Here is a 23,852-nt window from a genome sequence, read left to right as displayed (position 1 = left end):
AGTGAACCATGAAATGTCACGCAAGGTGTTTTCTTACCATCTTGTTTGTCAGTCGCAACATTGTTCGCCGCAGGTAAAGGGGATAAGGGGGGGGGGGGGGGGGGCACATGGCTCCCCTAAAATGCTCACGAGACCAGCGCAGTTGTAAGCTCTAAGAGCTCTTGTTTTGTTCTGTCTGTGCGTGTGTGTCAATGGAAATCGTGTCCCGTTTTTTCATACTCTGTAACTTTATTGCAATATTTTTTTCCGCTTGGCCCAGCCACCTTAGCTATTTCTAAGTGGCTGTGCTCTTTTTTTATTGTTAATTTTTCTCTTGCATGTATTTACTTATTGTAAAACTCTTCTGGGCACGAAATAAGTTTGTTGTTGTTATTGTTGTGTTCTACACGGCGATAACAGTACAGATCACATCCATCGCCTCATGGCATTAAACGTCATCGCTTATAAACAAAATCAGCCAATTTATGTTTAGATCGGCACTCTCAGCACTCGAAGAGTTAACTTATGAGGAAGCTTGCAGGTTCAGAGACTAGTCCCCAGGGTCATCTCGACATTCAAGCAAAATTTGAATGCTACCGAGTTGGATCTCATAAACGTCGTACATAAGAGTGAGATACCACATCAAAGTTGCTTTCCAAAATATGCAATTTATTGAAACTTTGCTACCATACATGTACCTACAAGAAAACAACTACTCCTACTTATTTGTGCCTGTACCAGTTGGACTACGACAAGAAAACCCTGTAAATAACACCTGTTAAATACTCTTAGAAATAAAATGTCTGTAAATGAATCTCCAAAATATTATTTCTTTTATCTTCGTGGTTCATTTTTATATCAAATCTCTGTAACATAATTTAATTCAAACCATAATAACAAATTACTATAAGAATAACATTTATTTACAATACCCAGCGCTCAATCCCCTGAGTTTTTAACTGAAAACCATACATTTAGATTTGTCGAGAATCTCAACCGTATAAACTTGCAAAAAACATAAAACAAAATCGCCTAAAAACAACTTTTGACGCATTTAAAATGGTCAGGAAACGAAAACGGATCAGTACTCAAATGTTAAGAGACCATTAAGTATTGGTCTGGGTTTTAACCGACTTGATCGGTTGTTGCATTTTAACACTCATTCAATATTCATTGTCCATTTTCCACTTTAAATTTCAGTGAATAGCTTTTGTTGCCTTTTGAGGGCTTCAATTCAAGCCTATTTCAAGCAAGATTGCGATGTCTATTCGTTTGTCTCTCTTTTACAAAGAAAGGTCTTGAAGTCTGTCTCGGCACTGTTGCTGTAAAAATGTCAATCAAGTTCAATTGCTCCAAGCCTTGGTGATAATATTTGCCGTTTCGACAGCGCTCTCATTCTGAAGGAACGACTCGTGATCGCCATCCACCCAGCTCAGCGTCACGTGACCGTCACACACATCTCGCAGATTGAAGTCGTCACCAAGACTCTTGCCCATCTCGTCCACAGTTTTAGCGCGAATGAGTTGAACGTTGCCACGGAGACGTGAAGCCGCCTTGTATTGCTCGCCCATGCGCAGCAGAGCCATAAAGCACGTGATGAAAGTTGCAACGGTTTCCTTGTTCAGTTTTGGGTTAGCCTCGGCGATTGCGCCCGCTGTCAGTTGTATCTGCTTATCAGTGGACTTCTCTGCCTGAAGCGCTTCCAGGAGCTTTATTTTGTCAACAGGGGCGTACTGAGGGGCCAAGGTACATAGGCCCTCTGCCACAGCACTTGCTTCCCAGGAACCTTGCTCCACGGTGAGCCTGTTTCTGTGCCAAACTGTGTGGGCTTCCACGTACGTATGGGATCCATCCAGCAATATTAAACTCTCAGCCTCGTTCGTCTTCTCGAGTTGCAGCGCCATCTCGATTGCCACGCATGCTCCAAAAGAGTAGCCAGCCAAACGATAAGGGCCCTGGGGAACAATCTCCCGGATGCACTTGATATAGCTGGCAGAAAGAGACTGGATCGAGTCCTTGGGGGAAGTAACAGTGTACTGGAGACCATAGACCGGACATGAAAGATTGCTAGCAAGACTGCGCAAAGGTTCCACCGTGCCGTTGATGTTGTGGATCACAAAGAGAGGTTTCTGGTTGTTCTTGACGTCATTCAAGTGAACTAACGGCTGCTTGCCAATCTCTGGAAGATAAATCTCAAGTTTGGCGTCTTTAGAATTCTTTCCTTTCTCTGCACCCTTTTCAGCGTCCTTAGGCGAACCACCGCTGGTCAGCTCTTGCATTTTGTTCACTGTTAACAGGCGCACGTCTTTCATGCTCATCTGAATATCAAAGTCGCGTTCCAAGGTCTGGCGTACTTCAACTCCCATAAGAGAGTCAAGACCTGAAGAGAGATCAGTAAGTCGTTACAACACCGTAGTTTACTAAACAGATCCCTTCTTAATCTTAAACCTTCCCCCCTCCCTCCTCCCGCAGAGTTAATGCTTCAGTCGTGTTCCCTGCTCCTCACGAGGGTCAGCTAGAGTCCATAGACGAAATCTGAAAATGGGGATCATTTATTTCATTTGCTAATTAGAATAAGTCACTATCGCGAGCTTTTGCTTCAATGTTTTACTCTTGTAACTCACTTTTCGTAACAATAAACGCTAGTGCAAAGTGGAAGAAAACATTTTCATTTGACCAAGAACACAAAAACGCGTAGAGATTCGTCTTTCAGTGACTAGACATCAGTTGGCAAGTCAAGGAAAATAAACTTACCGAGGTCAGCTAAAGTCGTGTCGGGGTTTATAGTTGAAACGTCTTTCACTCCAAGAATGTGCGCAACGGCTCCAACCAAGTCGGATCCAGACCCCTTGTCTCCTTTGCTCGTTATCTTGGATGCCAGTACATACGAGGACATCACTGGGTGAGCCTGCGATAAGAATCTGTCCAGCACAGCTAAGCAGCTGCTCATGCGTTGTGGAAGCGTACCACCAATGACGGTTTCGTTCGAGCCGCCCATGGTATCCTGTAACAAACAGACTGTCCGTTAATATCTGAACTTGAAAAAAGCTAATTATACTTCTACAATTTCATTCTTTACTGAATTGTTAATTCATTATCTGTATTCAAAGGACCGTCTAAGCTAATACTGTCATAAATTAGGTGAAAGAACCGGCGAGTCGATTACTTGATGACCTCGATCAGCGTATATTTTTAACACGCTAATTTAGTTGTTCCCCTAGCCACCCTCCCCCTACCCTTCATCCCCCCTCCCCTCCCGCCTTCTATATCATAGAAGCTTTGGGAGAGTTGCGTACCTGAATTAAGCCAACATCTCCGATAGCGCCCCACTGAATTGCCACACCAGGCAGACCGCTCTTCACACGATCTTCGCAGATCCTCTCCATTGCTGAGTTGGCAAATCCATAGTTTGCCTGCCCAGCATTTCCACGTCCACTGGACACAGAGGAAAACACCACAAACCAGTGAAGTTCCTTGGCTACACCCTTCTCTCGCGTCAACTGGTCTAGGTACATTGTTCCATAGTACTTGGGTTTGCTGACAGCCTGGAAAGCTTCGACAGTCTGATTCTCGAGCAAGCCATCTTTCAGCACCACCGCCAGATGGAAGATTCCTCCCAAGGGACCCAGTTCACGGGCCTTTTTAACGACACTCGTAGCGCCCTCTTTTGTACCCACGTCATCAGTGAGTGACAGGACTTTGACACCCATTTCCTGCCAAACATTGACGCGACGGGCCTGGTAACCAGTGCGGATACCTACAACCAAACAACATCGTCAGTACACGCGATAACATCAAGAAAGAATGACTGTGTTTTACAAAGACTTACCAGAAAAATACTAATTCGTTTCTTTTTAAGAACCACACAAGCGTTCGAAAATACAGTTCATATTCCCCCACCCCTTAAAAGCGGTTTTTCCTTGCATCCTTCTGTTTTGGCCAGTTATCACAAAGAAACACGTTGAACATCTTACTTTGCCTGATCAAAATACTGCTTGTGTCGAAACGCTCGTACGAGTAACAGTTAGCGTCACTAGACGTACCTCGTCGACTTGTGAGAACCAGATTGCGGGCGCCTCTCCCTACCAACCAATCAGCAAGTTCCAGTCCAAAGCCGCCCAGGCCCCCAGTGACCACATAACTCTTTCGGGGATCACACATGCTTCGCGCATGCGCTACAAGTTTGACCACTGACTTGGACTCGTCTTCTGGTCTGACCTGAATGACTACTTTGCCAATGTGTTTGCCTTGCGCCATGAAACGGAACGCGGGCTCGATTTCATCACGGTCAAAAACTGTGGTCTTCAGAGGTCGTACTGCTCCTGTCAACACAAAACCAAAAATCTTTAGTTACACTTCTCCTACTCTTCAAACCTCTAGTCATCCAAACCTCCAAGTTAAGACCATTTTAGTCGCCATGGCGACCAAAATTTTGGAGCTGGCGACTAAATTGGAACCGAAGTCGCCAGACTGGCGACCAAAATTGAGAAGAAGGATTGAATCGTGAGCTTAATTTAGCAACTAAAATTTTTCAGTGGCGACCAAACTTGAGCAGTCAGTGGCCAAATGGCCACTAAGGAAAAAAATAAACTTGGAGGGTTGTCATCTTATGTGGTTCTTTAACTTTAGAATCTGTGGATGATGATTATGTGTGACCATCAGCAGCTTATTCGTGTGTTATTGTTTATTATACTGTGAAAGGTGGTGCTACCTTAAAAATCTGTGGACCAAATGCTGGTGTGTGACCATTCAAATGAAAGCTATCGAGTGGTATTTTCACGTGGTACTGTTTTATTTTGCAGTAAAAGGTTTTCTTAAGTTTGTGGAAGAAACCCTAGAGAGCGACCATTCAATTGAATCTATTGAACGAAATTGTCTAATAATTACCCGACTTGATTCCATCAGTGAGAAGTTCTGACACCTGAATCCACTCTGGGTTGTCCTCCTCGAATATGGCATCCAACAAGATTCCGTGGAAAGACACGTTTTTGAGAAACAGAGCCATTCCCAGCGGAGTGTTGTTTGACAGATCGTATTTTCCGATCTCCAGGAAGCGGCCATGACGAGCCAGGCAACGCAGACTTGCTTGCAACTTCTCCTCGGCAAGAGAGTTAAGTACCACCTGGACACCACGTCCATTAGTACCATGCATTACCTGGAAATAGTTAAGAAATGAATATTATTACTAAACAAAAAGTTTTGTGGTGCTGAGCTTGGTAATGTTTATTTTTAACGTCGTTAGTGCAACCTTTATGACCAATATGAAGAATGACGTTTTTTCGGCCAATCAGATGTGAGATCAAAACTAGTCGTGCTTTGGCCAGCGTAACTTTTCCCGCGCTTTTCGCCGGTTACACGCTTTGCCGAAAATTCTGATTGGTTCGTATTCTGCCGCAAACTGTGATTGGCTTATACTACACGTTTTGATTGGTCCCGATTGGTTTATCCTGCAAGCTTATTGAGCTTTAATTGTACTTCATAATCATTTTGATTTGGTCTAAATTAATGACAGTCAAATCAAATCTCGCACAACGTACCATTTGCTCAAACGACAAGTCCCTAGAGTTGCCGATGTTTTCTGGTTTCAGATCTGGGAAGGTCGCCATCAGGTACTCCCTCTTCTCTTTCGTTCCTACAGTCGTGAACACCTCACAGCCCATCTTGAGGCAGATGGAGATGGCAGCCTGGCCAACCCCCCTGATCCAGAGTGAATGAGCACCGATTCTCCAGGCCTGAGGTTGGCGCGCACATTCAGAGCATAGTAGGCTGTGGAGTATACCACTGGAACAGAAGCTGCTTGTACAAGGGTCCAGTCCTTAGGTACCTAGCAATGTAAAAACAAAGAGCGATTAAAATCTTATTTCTCCTAACAATATTAATACAGTGTCAAGCAGACAGGTGAAGAGAATTAAGAAAATCGTCAACAAGAGAATAAACGCACCATGTAACAACACATTTTCAAGACAAATATAAAAAGCTAAGGGCAACACGCATTTTATTCTGTCCACGGACTTTTTTCCTTGAGTTATTGCGATTTTAAAGTCTCCTTATCCACCCCTAACTCCTAATGTTTGCGCTCATTCAAATCCCCTGACAGCTTAAATTTTGCTTGCACACTTTTGACAAACTTTAAAGAAAATAGAGGGTCTGTGAAAAGACTACACGTATTTGGCAAAGAAAGAAATTTGCTCTGGACACAGATGACTTTGATAAGAAGATTTCTCCCACATTATCGTCATTATCATATGGAAGAAAAAACTTACCTTCCAAGTAAACCGCTGATCAGCCATTACCGTAGTCGCCAGAGCCTGCGCGGGTAGCAATCCCATTATCCTCTCCCCCTTCTGATTCCTCCCAGAAAATTCCATTCCCAGAATGCAATCCTGGTGCGCAAGGTCTCCTGGAAGAGCATCGGGTGGCAGTTTGCCTGTAGCAAGCATAATGTCACGGAAGTTCAGGGACGTGTAGTTGACTGTGCACAGTTCTGTGGTTCCTTGGGTTCCTGGGGCGTATTTGAGATGAGAAGCGATCCAGCGCAAAGAGGACAGATCTCCGCGTGTCAGTACATTCACGTATGCGTGCTCGGTTTCTTCATTGGCGCTGGGAGAGTCATCAATGAGAACATGCCTGAAAACAAAGTCCACAAAAATTGTTAATTAACGAAGGGTTAAATAGGTAAACCAAGCCCTGATTTACTTTGTCACAGACGTCACGCAACGGTTTTCCCTACCTCGTCATGTGACGAAAATCTGGTGACTTATGTCATGATAATTTTATGCTCGTTCATTGTAGCCGTAAATAATAACTTCAACGAATGTTTTAGATATAGCAGCTACTGGAAAAAGAGCCGATTTAAATCTTAAATATATAAGCTTATATAGAACGTTTCACTAACCTATAAGAGCCAATTTTGCCATCTTGGAACACGTTCATGACCAAGTCCAACTTCTTGAGCGCTTCAAACTGGTCCGTGACTTTGCCCTTGTCTTCAGGGCTGGCAAACAGACAGCGAATCTTCTCCCCACCCATCTCTTGCCGGAGGCAGTTTGTCATGCCCACTATTCCCGTGGGGGAAGAGGTGAAAGAACGAAGCCAGACGGGCGACTTGTCATTTGAGGCAAGAGCGGTTTGGAGCTGCGGTAGGAACTCGAAAGACTCATCCACGTCGATGAAGACTGGCTTTTCTTCTGCGCTGTTGGTGAGTCTGCACAGAAGAAGACTTGACACAGCGCCAATCTTTTTCAGTGACACAACACTGAGTCCAACAGCTTCTAACTCTTTCACCCACTGTTGATCAGTCAAGAAGTACTTTTGTTCCTGTCCGCTGGGAGTGAAGCCATTCTTTCCAAATATTGCTCGAGCCGTCTCTAGACTTGCTGTAACCTCGTGCAGCAGAAGAAATCCTCGAGGGCCCAGAGCCAACTTGATGTTTTCCAAAGCACCGGAAAGGTCAGACGTCAGGTGAATGAGATTCGAGGCAATGACAAGGTCACTCTTGTTCACACCACCAGGAGGTTTCTTAGCAACGTCCCAAGCGCAGACATTGAGGGTATCATCTGAGGCGACTTCTGTGATGGCAGCCACGAGATCTTCAGTCTTATCTGTAGCTGTGTAGTTCAGCTGAACCAGTGGGTGTAGACTTACCAAAGGTACGGCGCGTGAGAACACCTTCCCTTCAGCAGCACCTACTTCACAGATTTTCAAGTTGGTGCCAACCTTGTTTTCGATGACAGTATCCAACATGACCTTCAAGAGAGGACCCTCTTGTATGGCGTTGAAGAAGCCTTCTTTGCTAACACCCTCCAGGCTTGATACTTTGGCAGTTGGTCCATCAACATATGGAACAAACGTAAACTTTTCCAGGACAGGAACTTGACCATCTTGTCTCTTTGGCGCTACAGTGGCATGAAGACCTGACAAATAAGAATGACAGTATTACAATTGAGCATTGACTTTTCAACAGGTAGAACCCTGTTTAACATGCATGTATCTTGGTGCCACCAGAATAGACCATGACTAGTACAAATATGCAGTGATGCTTCTCAATAAAATGTTTGCAAGACATTCGTTGTCCAATGTTTTTCTGTCTGAAAGGTGCTCACTCGGCTTTCGTGAAAACCAATGTAATTGATGGAATTCCGAGGTTAAATAAAGTATCACTCACTCACTCTTTCCATTAAGTGCAGCCAGGAGAATTCAAAGGACTTCAACTAATCTGGTTGACCGGTTTTCTGCGGTAAAAACTACTGTAATATATTTGTGCTCACTTTGTACCACACTGAGTGGCAATAGATGATGAAGGAAAATGCGAACTTTTACCTTACTAGTAACGTAATTGACTTTGGTCATCTTTTAGTTTACATTTTTTCAGTAACACTGCTTACCTCGGAGCTCTACACCACCAGCCACAACCATGTCCATTTTTGGATCAACCTTGACTTCACACATGCCTTCCTTTGCCTTCTCCAAGTGGATGGAAGGATCAATACGTAATGAGCGCACTCTGGTAGGCAACCTCAATCCACGTCCAGGTAGTCTCAGGACAGATAGTTGGAGCATAGTGTCAAGAAATGACACCCACTCTCCTGTCCACTTGAGCTCACCTTTTGTACCTAAAAAACAACAACCGTGACCAAGGTAAGCAACAAATGTGTTTTTCCTGGTCTGCAGTTTTGATTGATCCCTTCAATTTTTGGTTCAATAATAATTCAGGATTGTCTACTGTATTCAGGGAAGGAAAATGCACAATCTCCATTTTTTGCAAATTCGTAACAACACAAGCAATGCTCAAGGCTTTTAACAGAGGGTGATTTCAAGTCATCTAGACTACCCAGTACTGGTAATTAGGCCCTTAACTACTCCCACTTCACTCAAACAAGCTTATTAACAAGGTGTTAGATGGAAAACTATTCACACACCTGAACTGTTTGCTCCCAGTATTCCTTGAAAGGTGGGTCCATAGTCATAACCACGCAGCCTCAGCTCTTTATAGATACAGTCTGCCGTCAGGTGCACCTCTTCTTCCAATGGCGGAGCTTCCTTAAAGTCTTCACTCAATGCAGGCAATTCTGGCATGAAGATCTTCCCTGATACTGCCAGGCTTTCTCCTTCCGACACATCAAACTTGTTGGAAGCTGGCATAAGATGAACTGTAAGGGTAACTGTGCCAGTCTTGGGTAGAATGGTAGCCCGGTGGATGGTCACATCCTCAAAGGCGACTGGTGTGTGCTCTAAAAGAAGCCCAGCAGATTTGGCAAGGGTCTTCCACGCCAAGACCAAATAACCAGTAGCAGGGAAGAGAACACGCCCATCAATACAATGTCCTTCAAGGTACTTGTCTGTGGAAGATGGTGACATGTCAATCTCAAAGTTGCATGACGTTGCAGTTCCACCACTGCTACTAAACTGGAAATCAGCAGAGGAAGGAACATCCCATTCTTGAGAATGGTCCCATCCCATGTGTGGAGCAATGGAAGGTGTTGTCATATGCACTGGGAAAGCAGCCTTGGTTGAAGTGATCAGTGTAGGATCATAGTTGATTCCACTCGCGTACAATTTACCAAGGCCCGTCAAGAAGAATTCCAAGTTGTTTGGATGTTTCCTTTTCATCAGAGGAATATTGACTGTCTGTGGATTGAGGGACCTCTTAAGAATGGCTTGCAGAAGACAGTGTGGAGCAATTTCAATGACAACAGCATCATCTGGAACCTTTGCTAGCGCTTCTTGGAACAGAACTGGGCTGACCAAGTTGTTCACATGGTAATCGGCAGAGGAGTACTTTGCCAGCTCAGTATCCCACTTCTCTTCGGGAATGGACGTACTTATCCAACGTGATGACCTCTTCTTAGGAACAATAAATTTCACCAGAGATTCCTTGAGCGTCGGGGCAATAAGAGCCATATATTTGGAATGGAATGCAACACCTGAAGTGTGTACTTCCTTGGCAAAGATTTCTTCATTCTTCAACTCTTGTACAAATTTGTTAACAGCATCAGCATCACCAGAGATGGTGACAGTGTCCTCAGCATTATGGCAGGCTGGACGCACACCTTCAGGGCACCTTTTCTTGGCTTCTTCCCAGGTCAGACCCACTGCAGCCATGGCTCCGGGTGGAAGTTTCGCTTCCTGGACACAACGACCTAAAAGAATAATGAGCTACATCAGGTTTTGTTTTAATACATTCTACATGTATGCTGTTTTGAACTAAAAGCAGTGTCTAATAGACTTACTTTCCTATGAATTAATTCAATTTTTTACCCTGCAATATTTCAAACATTTTCTCATTTAAGCAGAACTCCTTACATATACACCACACTCTTTGAAATGACCGCAGGTAGAAGATGTGAGGAAAATAGCTATGCAGCAAAGTAATCCCCTGGTAATTAATTTTTTGTACATTGAGACTTCAACAGCTCATTAATGTAAGAGATATTGAAACAACTTACCTCTCCAATAGGCAGCCAGAATAACTTCCTTAGCAGTAAAACTACCATCTGCATAAGCACAGCCAAGTTCTCCAACACTGTGGCCAACTATACCATCAGGTGTTACTCCTGAAAACAAAAAAATGTAGGAATAGAGTCACAAATGAAACTCGAATGATTTGAAAATGTGCAAGTCATACTTTTTTAGAACACTAAGGGTAATAATGTAGTCATAGCACTGGTTTATCCAACAATGGGTGAAGAACAGAGAACATTATGCAGTACTGGTAGGTGTAATTTGACCATTTCTGTGACAATGGGAGGACTTAATGAACTGAAATCACAGCAAGTGGTACTGAAATTCTAATGATGACTTTTGAAATACAGTTTGGTAGTAATCAATAATCTTATGCCAAGACAGAAGGCAAATTGATGTATACTTTGACAGAGACAGACACACAGACAACAGAACACTTACCTAAAGCTTTTAAGCAGTCGACCAATGCAATCTGAATGGAGGCTAATCCCACAAAAGAGTTGATGGTGTTACTGTATGTGTTTGCATCACTCTCCATAATAATCTTCACCAGGTCGACTCCAAAATCCTTCAGAATCTCTGCAGTCTTGGATATTGATTCACGGAATGTTGGAATCTGCATCAACTTTTCTCCCATGCCAGACCACTGGGTACCCATACCTGAGAACACATACCATATGGGGCGAGGGTTTGGCTGAACCTTAACAACATCTTCAATCTGGTTTTCACTGCCGATGATGGCATAACCTCTGTGGGTGAAAGTGTTGAGGGGTGTTGATGAAATTTCCGTCAACAAGGATAACAGATCTTTACTTCCGATGTTCTCTCTTGCAAACTGCAGCATTTTCTTGACACCTTCTTCTGTTCTTCCTGAGGCGGGGACCACTATTGGAAGAGTGAGCTTCATAGGTACTTCAGGCTCGGGTGCTTCTGGGGACTTGAGGATAACATGCACATTGGATCCACCAAACCCAAATGAGTTTATTCCAACAAGGCCACCTTTCCAAGGCATAGGTTCTGACACAACCTGCAAGTTGAGATCACAGTTTTAGAAAAAACAGAGTATTTGTCAGAAGAAAAAAAAAAAAAAAAGAGTATTTGTCAGAACTACCAAACAAAATTTCTTAATGCCTAATCAGCCATAATAGAGAACAAAGTCCAATTTCCCCTCAGTTAGAAATACAAGAAATGACTGCCGGCTGAATGATACCTAAGTGACTCGACAACCATTTGGTTACGTCTACATGAGCCTAGTGTCTTGCCCAAGAACACAACAGAATGACCTGGTCAGCACTCAAACCTGGACCACTCAGACCAGAGTTCTTCCAAGCTAATTATTACAAGTCACCACAACTCCATGGCACTCAACAACTATTACACATGTTTAAGTGGGGGAAGAATTGCATACCTTAAGTCTACCATCAAGAAGAGCTGGAATGTCAGGATTTGGAGAATTGAAATGCAGATTAGGTGGGATGACGCCATGCTGCATGGCAAGCAAGACCTTGGTCACTCCACACAGACCCGACGCTGGTTCAGGATGTCCCATGTTGGACTTGACTGAGCCAATCAGCAGGGGCCCTGCTTCAGCAGGACGGTTCTTGCAGAATACAGAGGTGATGGAATTCAGCTCTTCAGGGTCACCAGCCTTGGTGCCTGTGCCATGAGCTTCAACATATGCAACATCTGAAGGGTTAATGTTGGCTTCACCATACACTTGATCCAGCAGTTGCTTCTGAACTGCTCCACTTGGGTATGTTACTCCTAAAAGAAAACAGAAAGAAACAAGATCAATGTTTTATAATAAAGACCAAACCCTCACAGATTTAAAGGAAGTCTTGGGACCCTGAGTGTGCAATATTTTTTCGCAGATTTCTTGTTTGAAAATAACAGCATGCATTGCAATGCTTAACAGCTCATCAAGGACTTTTATATTTTTCACTGACAACACAAAGGTTAACATGCTAATACTCCTTAGTGGTCTTTATACATTTTTTATAGTTCTAGCTGTGAGAGTTGATTTAAATATCGAGTAAAGAAATTTTGTCTTTGGTGTTCCTTTAAGAATTATTATGCATTCATATTATGTGGCAATCTTTGGCGCTAATTACTCCTGGAGTTTGAAGGCTCAAGACTGTTATATTGCTTGCTCAAAGAGAAAGTCCTAGGTAACAGAACATTGGCTCTTTTAAGTTACTCTTGCTTAGTTTGCCTTAACATTCTCAGGACACCACAACAGCATAGTCTGACACTTTTGATTGATATGAACAAAGGTATAGTAAGCACTTAACATGTTCTTACCTTGCGTCTTGTATCCATCTGAGTTATTCTTGGAGTTAACAACATGAGCATATATCCTCTTGGCCACCGATCTCTTAGTTAGGTAAATGGCCACAGCACCCTCTGAACGGCAATATCCATTACCACTAACATCAAATGATTTACATGCACCATCAGGGGACAACATGTTGAGCCTTAAAAAGTCTACAGAAGTGTTGGGCTTTAATGTCAGACTCACACCACCCACAATAGCAGCATCACAACTTCCTGATCTGATTGCTTGCACTGCGCAGTCCATAGCAAGCAGTGATGAGGAACAAGCAGTGTCAATAGCAAAGCTTGGTCCTTTAAAGTCAAATGTAAAAGAGACACGATTTGCAAACATTGCTCGGCAGCAACCGGTCATACCATAGCCGACGATTTCTTCAGTGTTCGCACTGAATGCTTCACCGGCTTCGGAACCACTTGCACCAACAAAGACACCAGTCTTGGAATTACGAACTTTCTGTGGATCAACACCTGCGTCAATCAGTGCTTCATAGGTTAATTCAAGTAAGATTCTTAATTGAGGATCCATTTTATGGGCTTGTTTTGCATGAACACCAAAAAAGGTTGCGTCAAAGTGCTTGATATCTTTGAGTTTTCCACTACGTTTCGGCAGGCCATGAAGTCCAGGCGTCCAGCGTCTATCATCCTCTGTCACCATATCTTCCTTGTTCATCAGATGGGACCAAAATTCCTCTGCATTATCAGACTCTGGAAGCCTGCAAGCCAGGCCTGCCACTACAATGTCATCTATTAGTTGTTGGACCATGGTTGTCTTGTTATCTTTCCTGTAACAGATAAGAAAATTGTTACATCTCTAGATACATGAACTAAAAATAAATCGACTCTGTTTAAAAAGGGCTGCAGTAACAGTCTTGCGACTGACAAACCTGTGGCCCTTGGGTTCCCTTTTGAATTGAAATTTATATTGGTTTTTGTGGGGGGGGAGGAAAACAAGGGAACCCTGAGAAAAACCCCTCGGAATACGAGGACCAGAGCTTTTCCTGCAGTTTGCAAACAATGTATCATTTTATCTGTAAAACAACTGATGTCAAGAAATAAATCTTGACTGCTGTCCACGCACTACTGTTCTAGTTGGGAAAAATATTTGACTTAATGTTAAGATTTTGAAAACTGCCCCTTCACGCCTATGCCCCTATTAAATGATCAAATATTTTCATCCAACATCATGTCTGATCATTTTGCCACCCAGCCCCTTTATTAGAATTTTCAACCAAAATTTTGTATGAAGAACGTTTAATAATTAAGCTTCACATTCCAACAATTTGGATGAACATGTTTGATTGTTTAGCCAGGGGGTAAGTTTGTATATACAAAATATTTGTTTATAAGGTATATTGAATTTGGAATCTGCCACTTCATGCAAACGTTTGTGTATATTGTAGCATCTTGAGGAGTAATTATCTTCTGAGCAGAAAAGAACAAAAATCCCAGTGATGGTCAGGTTAACATGCATTTTTATCTCAAATGAACCCCTTTTAGAAGAAGTGATCTTTTAAGAATGCTGTTTAATTTGTTAAAATAAAAGGCCATTTTATGGTCTCCTCATCCTCTTGAGGTATTAATATCGGCTTTCATGATCAGCTTCCAACAAAATACGGCATCAAAACATTGCGAAATGCCCATAGGAAACGTTGCAGCTTTTAGCAGCTTTGCTGGAAGAATGAAGTAATCCCTTATTTGCATGAAAAATTGCAATACCTTATGTTAATTCAGGAAATGTTAACAAAGGTATTAGGTGTACATATTTGCTTCATAACACTTCATTAGTAATGAAGGGAATCCACAGTTTTCGATTGCCTGAAATATCGAGAAGTGCTCTGTTTCGGATTAAATTTCGTTCGGTCCTCGAATTGTTTATTTTTTACCACAATACTGCAGACTACACTATTTGTTCCGAAATTAACTCTTAGTACTACAGTACAAAACCAAGGCAATTAGGCTAATTAAGGTTCAGTTGTTCCCTGATGGCCGAAGTAAATCAAATAAAAAGTGTAAACTCCAACTTAATTACATGTAAGTAACGTTGCGACACAACCTTTCCTTTCAAAATGTTGCCGTAATAAGTGACGCGCGCCAGAAATAAAACATATTTCTATTAGCCTACATACTTGAGGTCGTTTTTTCTGGCCATGTGTCGACGTTGAAGGCGGATTGCCACCTGTTAGAGCTGCGAGCGTGATAAACAACAACAGCTCGCAAACAAGGAGGACTTCAGAAAGCATCTTCTTTCCCGGCGAATCTACAAGACCAGTGCGACTTGATGTGCTGCGGGTACTTGGCCTTCGTCCTTTCATTGTGCACAACGGAGAGATTGACTAGCAAATTGAAAAAACTTCAATGCAAACACTGCAGCTGGAACTGAGCAAGAAAGACCCGAAGACCCGAAGAAGATGCAAAGCTGTCGTAACTGCTTCGAAATCTGTTACTTGCACATTCTTGTACACGATTTGCAATATCAAAAGAAGAGTAGAATTTCACTTATGACGTCAATATAGGGACCGCAAGATCAAATTTAGCTCCCGGGGCCCTAGTCTCCCTCGCAGCCGTTCTTAGTGTCGTCACGCAAAATTCCTCCCCACCGCTGCTCACATTCGAACACATTCCTTTCCACCATTTCAGCCATCACCATTCGGTTCATATATCTCAGGACCGTACCCCCAAGAATCTAACCAATCGCATTGCGTGTTTTATTTTGGAGTTCTCAGCTTTCAAAATGCGACCCTTGGCCTTGAAGGAGCTTTTGATGTTTTTAATAGCAATACATTTCTTTCGAGCTTAAATACAAATGCGTGATCTCGTTTCCGGCGATTATTCTGATTTGTTCTACTGGTGTGTGTGATCTGCTATTCGCGACCAGCGAGTGTCAGCTTGCAAACGTGCTATCAAGGGCAACGTTAGCATCTGATCATCTTCAGCTAAAACTGATTGAAGGGAATCTCAAGATAATCCAAAACAACCTGAAGAGTCGTGAAGAAATGGAGAACTGCGACAGCTTCATCCGTGGGAAGCCTCGAATGTTACAATCCGATTCAACTTGATACAGGAGAGACTTTCAAACTCATAGGTAGGTGAAAAAATCCTTCTTTTTCTCGACTATTCTAAACATTGTTTTTTGCTGTGATTCGCTGTTTTCGTCCGTGATTTTAGATGAAAAATATGTTCTATACGGTTTGGTCCGTGTTCCACGTTAATTAAAATTTCCTCTGTTTCATAGACGTCCAGACGCAATCTTGAGGAAGAGAAGAATAGAAAAAAATTCGCTCCCGCGCATCTTCGCCGTGCTACTTGCATTGTTGGATGACATGAACCGCCCCACATGAACTGGCGAAAAGTAAAGATCCCAACACAAATAATTCAGTCAATAACGTTTTTTACACAGCAGAGGAATTAAAACTTTTTATGAGACGTATGGTCTTCGGTTTTTAGTCTTCTGCGTTTGTAAACCGGTTGAAACTGAACGGTTTACAGATCTTTTCAGAAATAAGTCCGGGCAGACAGTAGCGCCGCTTGTTGAACGGTTGCCATAAAATAAGCTAAAAAACAGTTTGCGCCTTTTATCCTGTTTTATTGCAACGGTCGCGAAGCGAGCCCTTTGATATTTCCCGCAGAGGGTTCGGCACCGTTATAGAGAGTTGACGCCGCGGAATAAAACAAAAAAAATTTATCAAGACTTGTTGCGTGCGTGCGAATACATGGGATCGAATGTCCTTTGAAACGCAGACATAACGTCGCAAAATACAGGAGTACTCCGTGTATTTGTTCAGTTTCTGCTCCAATTCACCGAATTAATGATGTAAGTGGATTCAAAATACGCTGTAGAGAATTTTAAAAGCTGGCTCAACAGTCCCGTGAATGATTCTAAATGCTCGGTGATTTCGTTGAATATCGACGCCGTGATTGTTAATTTTATCGAATGTTTCAAAACGTGTTGACAATGTTTGAAAAATTATTTATAAATGGAATTGCAACGCTTTTTGATTCCGTTGAAAAACATTGCTTGCGTTTTCAAAACACATCGAAATGTTCTTCTCTGCAACAACCGAATTCGCGGGAAAAACATGTTGATTACAATCTCATGTGCTGTGATTGGTCACATCAGAAACAAAGGGAAAGGAATGGTTCGAATGTAAGCAGCCGTTAGTGGGGAGGAATTTGCGTGACGACACTAAGAACGGCTGCGAGGGAGACTACCGGGGCCCAGATAGACAATTTGGAAAATTCTCCCGTAGTACGAATCAATCGACACCTAAATCAAAACCTTTCACATCACAATAACAAAGCGCTGTATTTTGTTGGTCAAATGTTGTGTTTATATGCAAATCAGCACTCCGATCAAAGAATAGAAAAGAACATTACGAAATGTCAAGTGACGACAGATGTCGTCTCGTATTTACGGCCATCATGTTTCTTTCACGTGCTTCCGGCTCGTGCACGCTGGATCATGTGAGCTTGTCAACTTATTCACAACTTTTTTTAACCCGATCCAACAGACACGTAGCTCAAAACATCTACATGTTTAGTTTACAATGCAAAAAATATTCTATGCTTTAAAGCAGAAGCGTTAATTAAATTGGCGATCGGTGTTACGTCACATTTTATTCATATGTACATCTTTGTACATGTAACATAACCAGCTCATCTGGTGTTCAACTGTGAGTTGTTTTCAGACCTCTAAATAATTTCTTGGATTCTGTGCCTCATACGCTTTAGTGAATAACATTTAAATTTAACAAAACCACCTTGTTCATTGCTTTTAGACACGCTCACGTCCGCGTGACAAGCATAACAAATACTCTTTATTGCGTTACACGTAACAAACTACTGCGTTGCGCAACTGAAAGGTCGAGGTTAAAATTGTAGAAAAGAGCGCGTACTAAATATTGTTATTAAGCATGGTAGATTATTAAATAAAGTAAGAAAAATCCGGTAACGTAAATATCGACGAAACGGTCGTGCTTAATTCGAACAAAATTCGACGGAGCAAATTATTGATTCGCGACGATTCTTGACGGCGTCAGAATGAATAATACACATGGCAGATTTTACAACTGATTGAGATGTTACAAAAACAAAATTTCCACAAAAAACAGCAATCGGAGGGCTTGTTGTCAACTAGAAACACCCTTCTACGCTTGATATTAAATATTTATTCAAAATATTTGTAATACTAGAATCAAAGCGTGGTCGAAGTCGTCATTTGTTTGAAGCGAACATCGATGTCCTATTTCGAGCTAACCTATTTTTTTTTATAACAACTACGGTAGTATTATGAACTGTATTAGACAAGACAAGGTAAAACATAACTCCCTCTATTAAAACTAAAATAACATCAAACGCCGACTGACCACATGGAAAACAGAAACATCATTCCTGCTTCAAAACAAAAAAAATACAAACTCACCTTTTGGACGTTGTAAAATAATCAATTGGCGAAATGCAATTTCCTTGTTGACCGGCGAAATCCGGAGTAATGTTTGAGCTTAGAAAGACTAGCAGCACAGTTTACTGGGCGCTGTGGAAGTCTGAATCAATGCCAAACATTTCAGCTTTATATACCGGAGCATTTGTTGTCATATCCAGATCTTACTACCGGTTGACACACCTCCGACACACCACGACCCGCGACCAATCAAAATGCTCCGTGTACATTTCAAACACGTGCAATTGCACTGGATGGTTTTCCGGATCACATGGCGTGATTGTTGTCTGCCGTGTGATCGTCAATTTGTATTTCTTCCATTGGTTAACCTGTTCTTATCACAATTATTTTAAAAGTTGCCTAATATGTTGGTCTCGGAGTCGCTTATTGAAAAGAATTGCAATTTTTTTTAACTGGATGTGCAATTGTCTTGTATAATTTAATTTCCTTTTACGTTTACTGTAAAAATGATTCTTCTTTCAGTCATTGAAAAATTCACTTTGTTAGGCCTTCTTAAATGGATTTCCAGTTTCCGAAACTGTAAACACAAAGGGGGTTAGACAGTTTAGTGTATACTTCATGAATGAGAGTGAATATGCTAAAATATTCTACACGTCCAATATTTGACAGGCATGATTTTACTTATCATAAAAGATGCCTAGATTGCCTCGATTGTGTCGAATTGTGGTTTGTGTGGATTGTATGTTATGTTTAAAGATTGTGCTGTGAAAACGTCTGTCAAGTTATTATTCTTCGCCGCCGCTGTTGCTTTCACCAAAGTCTGTGTCGTTCTGCTTTTGTAGCAGAAAAATGCAATCACCCGATTGGTCAATCAACGATTTTCTCTGGCCTAAACATATATATTTTTACTTATTTACTTTCAAACTACCATCTAACGTTGTTATTTTGCCTTGGGATTTTTTTTCAATGCAAAGACAATTCACTTTTTTCTTTGTATTTATTTTTCAGTGGGAGGTTAGGTGGTGTCATTTTATTTTTACATGTGATATTCGCATTGAAGTAACCGCAGTCTTCCGTAGTCAACGCTTCATGTCCGCGTTCATCACATCGGTTCTATACAAGAGAAGATAAACCAACTTAGAGCCAATATTAATCATTATCTGCTTCAACTATACTTCTAATAGGTTTATCAGTAAACCACGTTCTACTTCGCTGTATACCATGCACAAACTGGAAAAAGCCCTTGAAAAACGCACGTGCCGTGTTGTATATGTTTTAGTCCGTTATATTCCAAACCACGAAACTTCTCGATGAAGGCAGGATGTTGATGTCATTCGAGTAATGCTATTCTTTATTCAACAGAAATTGTGATGTGACCACTTTCTCCCAGCCATTATTCCACCACACCAGAAGACACGAATATACTGCCTGTCTGTTGTTGGGGCAAAGACAAATTTTTTATACTTCTTTTTTTCCTGCGTGTGCGGTCCGATCCGGTATTAAAGACTTTTGAGACGTAAAAACAAGTTGTGTGAACCCCAGTGTTTGTTATTTTGTCTAGAGATCCTAGAGACGACTGTTTTATTCATTTTTTACCTGTAGATTTCATGTGTTTCTGTGCAGGGTCCGCGCTGGACTACCGCAGTCAGATATCCCGGACTACATAAACAGGTAAAATACCCCAAAATATCGTCTCGACGCTGCACTGAGAAGCTGTTTGTGAAATGCTCTCGATATAGCGATTTCGAAAACAAATCACACCGTCTGGTTATGCGTCTGAAGATCTCAAGTGCTATTGTGTGTGAGCTCTGGAATTGTTCACAGAGCGTGACGATGTTGAGCAATAAACCCGTGGAAAGACATTGTTGAAGCAAAAACGTCTGGCTTGTTGGAAAGAGATCGTGCAATATACCGGAGATCAAAATTATGTCGCCTTTTTTTTCATTTTAGAGACTTTCAAATAAATCGTCTTACTTTTTGAGGCTGATAAAACAAGCAATTTTCTTGACGATCTTGATCTTGAGTCAAAAATAAACGCACTTGACGGATCAAGTTTGTGAGTACCATGTTTTGTCTCTTTTGATTGCCTCTCACATTTACTAATGTCAACCAGAGAATTACTATGAGGAGAACTGAAAATTGCTCATCTATCATGATTCGAACTTTTCTTCTTGTGCCGTAAACCAAATTGCGCATTTGTCATGATTTGTGGATTACAGAAACGTCTGGGAAAAGAACAATAGCTCAAGGTACCTATGGGGTTTTTCCGCCTTGGGGCTTTCAAAATAGTTTTATTTGTCTAGACAGTTCTTGTTATGGGCCAATTTCTTTTGTTTTCACGCGTACAGGGTTTTGCAATAATTGACTCGCAGACGTAAAAACAAGTTAAGCAACTTTACCTGGAACACACAAGCAAAAAGAAAAACAGGACTGACGAGTTTTATATAATGGTGCATTGCGCGCGCAAAGCAAAATACGTATGGTTCCTGAAGTGACTGAAGTAGCCTGTGTTCTAGTCAGTGTTTTTTTTTTCTGGGAGCGCAAGAGGTGCGTGGAAGCTTCCCGCACAAGATGGAACAAAAGAAGAACGATGTCTTGCCTGCATTGTCCTTTTTCCCTTGGAAAAATTGTAATTATTTCGTAGAGTAACTTACTACACGCATTATAATCAAACATATACGTCCCCACTTTATCTCTAGAAAAGCTTTTTTATAAACATATTTTGGGAGCACTTCAGCATACCGGTAAATTTGGAGTATTGATGTTACATTAGTTTGAAAACTTAATTACCGGTATTTAGCAGTAAGAGCAAATCTTTCGAATTTACACTGAAAATCGATATGAATAATTGAACTAAAATTATTCTAATGCATGATCCATTGGTCCTACCAAACAGGTCTGTCATTATAACTGGTGTTGCAGAACACAAGGTAAAGAATGTCAATTACAGTTTGAATTTAAAGTGCCTATGAAGTAGAAAATAATTGCTGCTTTTTTGAAAGGATTTAAGAAATATCCATTTGGAAAATATCTTCCTTCGTTTCAGGAATATTCAAGTTTTGGTGTAATGCAAATGAGAAAAGTGATGGCGTCATGCATAAACTGTTCCAATGATAATTCCACTAAAAGATACGATAGATCACAAAATCAAGAATATCTCTGAAAATATAAGAGTGATATTTTTTAAACTTGGCATCGGTAGTGACCTCCCTCAAAGATGCAAGATGGCTCATATTATGATGTAACCATGGCAACACTCTCGGCTCCAGTCTCATTCTGTCATAAACCAAATATCTCCATCGCCAGCTCCAAATTTGTAGTCGCCATGGCGACTTAAATGGTAGATAACTTGGAGGGTTGCTGAAATATTTGTAGAGATGTTCTTGATTTACTGCTTTATTTTTTTTAATTAATGTTATCACTTCTCTCATTTGCATGAAACACAAATGTGAATTCTCTAAAACAAAAGAAGCTATTTCAAAAAGGAAAAAGGCCATTCTCCTTTATTTTGAAAAGTCTTTAAAATGACCAGCAATTATTTACTTCATAGGCACTTTAAATGATATTTGTCAGTCTTTTTGTGGAGTGTCTGTAACCTGTAACCAGTAAAAGAGCACTTGATTGCAGGTTACTTCATTCTCGCTTTTCTAACTGGATGACAAAATCAATGTATGAAAGAAAAAAGTGAATTTTAATGAATGCAAGCAAAGACAACTGATATAAGGTGAAAAATAAAAGGATGAACATACAATAATAAAAATATTAAATTTAAATTTCAATGTCAGTAAAGAGGACAAAAAGCATAGTAAAGTAAAATGTTAGCCAGTGTTTTCTTTAATAAAATACAAAGCTGATAATTTGTTACCACATTTTCAACTAATTCCAGATTAAAAACGTAAGAGTCTACCGGCTGTGACAAGCATAAAAAAACTTAAAAAGTCACGTCACACAGAATCATGCTCAGCATTACAACACCAAGCACTGCAGTATCCCCACTGCTCTCCCACCCCTCCCTCACTGCCAATGGATACTAAATTTATATAATATTGCCTCTCATACCTGGGGAGATACAAACAAGGTCTTCGCGAGCCTGGACAATGTGCAACAGTTTTTCCCTGTGCATATCTTCTAAGCCTCTGAGTTTAATTTCAAGTGTTTCTTTCTCATGTCTTAACCTTGTAATTTGCTCTGATGCCATAGACTTGTTTACAACCTCTTTTGATGTTCTACCTGCCCTGTGAGTGTCTTGTTGGACTAATTTCTTAAAGCAAATTGAAAGTCCTTTGGGTTTCAAATCCCTGCACTTCTCTTGGCAGTTCGACAAATCTTTCTGAAGTTCCTTTATTTCAGACAAAAGCTTACTGTCAAGTAAAGATAATGCATCTGCTAGATTAGCACGTCCTTCTTCACATGACTGCAGACTTGCTTTGATCTTCTTCCATGTTTTTGAAACTTGTCTGTATGTTGGCTCTTGAGTGTTCAATATTTGGGTAAGTCTGACCTGATGTTCCTTAGCCATTTGCAAATCTTTGTTTACCTTAAACTGCTGAGTTTTTTGATACTCATCACTCTCTTCGGTCTCTTTCTCGGCATTGTCTGATATTTTTCCATCCAATACACTTTCCATCCACTTCCAGAATGTAAGCTCATTCAAAGACCAGCAAACGAGAGCTTTTGCGTAACAACAAAACCACTCCAGTTTCTCTTGGTATTTTGCTAGTTCTTGAGGGTAACGCAAAAAGTAAACATCTTGTGATGAGAAATGGCTCAATGCTTGAGCTTTGGATGTTTTTGGAACTGAATGTAATTTACAAATTATTTTTGAGTATTCATTCCTTGAGCCCAAAAGGCTCTTTAATGAAGAGTTTAATGTGTTGTACTTCAGAATTAGACATTCAGCAAAATCGATTGCACTGTCACAATGATCCTTTTGTTTTGTTAGTTCTGTGAAGCCATCAAGAACCCCAGGTAGAGGAATTCTATCATATAACGACAAATCCACTGGCGGATCTTCAAAAACCAGAGGATCAAGTCTGTTTATGAACGTTGATATAACATCTTCCCTGGCAATCAACCAACCCAAAGCCAACATTAATTCTCTGCTGCCATGAGACATGTCGGCTGGAAGCTGAAAGAAGTCGTTTACTCGATAACCCTTGTGGAACATTTTATGTTTGCAGAACACCACTACATTGTGATTGCTGTTATCAACAGGTTTTAACCAATTTTCTGTGCAAAGAACCGTTTCGAGTGTCAACCATAATGACTCTGTTGCTTCGTCTTTGTCAAACTTGGCCAAACGAAAACTCTCCGCGGAGACCTTGGTAGGGCAGTAGTTATTTAACACAGTGCAAAGTGCTTCAATGGTCTCCCGAATTTGTGCCATGGTGCAAAATATCCTTTACTCAAAGTTTTGAAGTTTTGCCGCCATTTTGATTTGTCAGCGCATGGGCACTTGCAAGGGAAAAAGCCACTGGACACAAAGAACGTGGAATACGGCTTCGAAATGTTAAAAAATCACCCTAAAAAATGCGTTGTGTACTGCTTGTCTTTAAAACATGTAATCCTCTTGCAAAAATGTAGATAAGGTTATTTATCCAACACAAAACAACACAACAAACAACTTTCGAGACAATGAAAAAGTAACTCGTTCCCAGACTCTTGTCATTACCGCGGTCACGCT

General features: G+C 41.2%; 2 protein-coding genes across 2 annotated transcripts; both read right to left on the bottom strand.

The window, feature by feature from the left end:
• Window positions 1–627: 627 nt before the first annotated feature.
• LOC144632149 (fatty acid synthase-like) lies at window positions 628–15,311 on the bottom strand. The gene is given in 16 exon segments (XM_078490750.1): window positions 628–2,359; window positions 2,734–2,983; window positions 3,276–3,736; window positions 4,023–4,301; window positions 4,867–5,134; window positions 5,517–5,671; window positions 5,674–5,803; window positions 6,243–6,606; window positions 6,875–7,892; window positions 8,364–8,591; window positions 8,898–10,118; window positions 10,425–10,532; window positions 10,882–11,467; window positions 11,849–12,204; window positions 12,742–13,553; window positions 14,898–15,311. Coding segments are annotated over 16 exon segments (7,296 nt in total). The 5' UTR covers window positions 14,921–15,311; the 3' UTR covers window positions 628–1,322.
• A 6,364-nt stretch (window positions 15,312–21,675) lies between these two features.
• LOC144632210 (tubulin epsilon and delta complex protein 1-like) lies at window positions 21,676–23,779 on the bottom strand. The gene has a single exon (XM_078490804.1). It carries the CDS (start codon window positions 23,553–23,555, stop codon window positions 22,206–22,208), a length of 1,350 nt encoding a protein of 449 aa, XP_078346930.1. The 5' UTR covers window positions 23,556–23,779; the 3' UTR covers window positions 21,676–22,205.
• Between the last annotated feature and the right edge of the window lie 73 nt (window positions 23,780–23,852).

Source organism: Oculina patagonica, chromosome 12, assembly GCF_052425735.1.
Source record: "Oculina patagonica isolate OP01 chromosome 12, crgOcupat, whole genome shotgun sequence".
Classification (NCBI taxonomy): domain Eukaryota; kingdom Metazoa; phylum Cnidaria; class Anthozoa; order Scleractinia; family Oculinidae; genus Oculina; species Oculina patagonica.
This window is presented reverse-complemented; position numbering and strand designations above follow the sequence as displayed.

Excerpts from the sequence above, each read along its gene's own strand:
- LOC144632210 (XM_078490804.1), bottom strand. The coding sequence starts at position 23,555 with ATGGCACAAATTCGGGAGACCATTGAAGCACTTTGCACTGTGTTAAAT.